General features: G+C 44.9%; 1 protein-coding gene across 1 annotated transcript in view; it reads left to right on the forward strand.

Annotated features, from left to right (window-relative positions):
* The window catches only part of T265_15758 (hypothetical protein), a gene marked incomplete at both ends in the record, with an annotated part of 19,581 nt that extends 18,863 nt beyond the window's left edge, over positions 1-718 (forward strand). The window contains one exon of the mRNA XM_009179083.1: positions 647-718. Coding sequence (XP_009177347.1) covers positions 647-718 — 72 coding nt within the window. The remainder of the gene's footprint in view (positions 1-646) is intronic.
* Between the last annotated feature and the right edge of the window lie 2,043 nt (positions 719-2,761).

The raw sequence follows: 2,761 nt of genomic DNA on the forward strand, positions 1-2,761 counted from the left end.
CGTTCAAACGAGAGTGTTGTGGCTATGAACAAAGGTACCTATCCCGCAAAACCGCGAAATTGCAACTAAAAATCTGCCCAGTGGGTCTCTAGCGTGTGCCACGCTACTGGACTGGGAAGTCCTGACTGGCGGGTCAATCGATCGTCACAACAAGAACAGTTATTGGGTCGTCGTTCGATGAGTCGGGCACACCGATCACATCGCTCAAGTGTGAAGACGTTCGCCTGTTCAGAGGTGATAATTCAGATCCGTCCAACGTGCGTTGGTGCAGTAGTGGTTACACCCTCGCCTCGCATGTCAGACGTCCGGGGTTCAAATCCCAGCACAGCCGTTGGGTATGCACTGCTGATGAGCGAAACTCTAGTCCAGTGTGGTGTTTACGCCACAAGTGGAAGCCGACCGTTCAAACGAGAGTGGTGTAAGTATGAACAAAACTTAAGTAGTTCGATGATAAAATATCGGCTGAGGTGTTAAATTATCCACTTCATTCACGAGTCCCACATGTGGAAAACTAAATGTTCTCTACGAACAGTTGACGATAAATCATTGATCATACATCTTACATGTTCAGGACAAGCACCGCACTCTACTCCGATATGAGTAGTATATTTGTGCTGCAATGAATTCACGCTACACTCATTTTTAGATGTCGACAACACAAATTCCGATGGCATGCCTGGATTGTAAACAATCAGACGGTGGTCGGAAGCTGAAACAGGTGGGTGAAGGGATGACAGTAGGCCAAGTCCACTGACTTCCAATAATGTTACACAACGCTGTAGGTCGCAGGTAAAACCAAGCTCGGTGTAAGGACAGCAAATAAGTTAGCTATTCATTTGGTGGGGACAACCTTTTGAGAGAAATCTTGTACCCGATAAACAAAAGACAATAACACGATCAGTTGTTGTGCGACAGCACTGGGAATTGATGTCGAAGAGTGGGTGGGATCTTATGTCAGTATCGCACGTGTGAATGTTGTCCAGCTGCTGTGCTCTGCATTCATTTGAGTTCATTTGTTCACGCTTGCACTGTCGCCCTGGCAACGCTTCGACCGAAAGAGATTAATATGCCCAGTGCGAACCAGTGGGTCTGGCTAATATGGAACAAAACAACGTTACAGTGTACCAGTTAAGACACAATGTGAGCTGACTTGAAAGCGAACACACCTACATGGGGACTGCGCCTAGCAACCATCTTGCTAACGACTTTCATGAGAGGCAATGCTGCAACGCATTGTAATGTTAGGTTATCTGCTGCGAGGAATCTAGATCAACAAGCTAATGTCCAAACTTTCATATCCGTGGAAAAGTGCGTACAAGTTGCACATCCGTATGCTAATATGTGTAGCGGACTTAGGACTTTGCTAGCGTGTTGGATCAAATAAACGAGCAAAGTAACAAAATCACAATAAGAAAACAATACACAATTTCTAAGGATTCACGAATGCGTAGATCCAATAGTCCACTACACCGATTCCAATGCAATAACCGGCTGTGAAGGAAATATCCACTTGTAGAAGTATTCCATTGATCATTCACGTGTGAGTAGTATGTTCCATGATAGAAAAGTGATTCACAGCTAAACCAAAATGTCACAAAAATGTCTTACTAGTTCAGCAGTTAGTGGAGCGTAAGTCCACCGATTCGTCAAGAAGTCAGAAAATGTTTTTTGTATTGCACCATTTTTTAATTTTATGTAATTATTGGTACAATAAAATAAACGTCATGCTAAAATATGTACAACAGTTACAAAATGTAGTTTAAGTTAAGGGAAAATGGTAAATAAACGTGACAACGGATTGCAGACACCACACCTATCCTCGAATTTTGCAAAAATGCCGTTGTACTCCCATTTGAATAAGCTGGAGGGTCCAGCATTTATACGCGCACGAACATTGCAACGCAGTTCATAATTAATTGTAAGGATGCAGACTCGGTATGAAGTTAGCCGTGAGCTAAACTTCCGTGTTACGTAGTCTAATATGGCCTTTGATAATCCCGGTATGCAGGATGGAACTACAGAAACCAGTTGCCTAAACGCAAGTTACATGACTTCATGGCATGGGTCCATTTGTGTGTTTGTTTCACGGTGAAAGGCTGGCCATAACCGACACTGTCCGAATGCCCCGAATTCACATAGAAGTTACGGACCGGTGATGCACGTGGGAGGCCGATGTGATTGTCCTCACCTACAGATTCACCAAGAACGGCTCAGCTGAGACATTTGGCGTTTCTCCTCCAAAACGACGCTATTAACCATCAGAAAGTCGGAATCCGTTAAACGTCTACGATGTTGAGACCGCTATAGTTTATTAAAAGAGTGGATAGGTGGTGCATCCGCTTACGTTTCGGAGGCTGTAATGTACGTAGCGTTGGATAAGTTGGTCAGCTAGTGTGCAAGCTCGCCTACCTAATTGGTCTGTGGTGCAAGTCGAACCAGGGTGCGGTGATCAGATTCGGCCTACTGTATGTTTGTTGCCTGTACGTCCAACATCTCTGCTTCAGCGTAGTTCCACCTTATTCGCATTTCATCCCAGGTGTATTACGTTTATCCGAAGTTTCGCCCGAGGTTCGGTTTATCGCCTGTTTCCACCGTCCTATTAAGCAATCGAATATTTGACCTCATTTAGTCCAATATCTTGGGGGAGATCAATGGAGGCTTGTAAGTGGCTTATCTCGGGTCGCGCTTGCGATCCGAAGTGACCTTGTGACATGTTCCCCCTCACCGGCTATGCCTGTCCAGATTTGGGTGTTTCAGCCCT

The sequence above is a fragment of the Opisthorchis viverrini genome, assembly GCF_000715545.1.
Source record: "Opisthorchis viverrini unplaced genomic scaffold opera_v5_850, whole genome shotgun sequence".
In the NCBI taxonomy this organism is placed as follows: Eukaryota; Metazoa; Platyhelminthes; class Trematoda; order Opisthorchiida; family Opisthorchiidae; genus Opisthorchis; species Opisthorchis viverrini.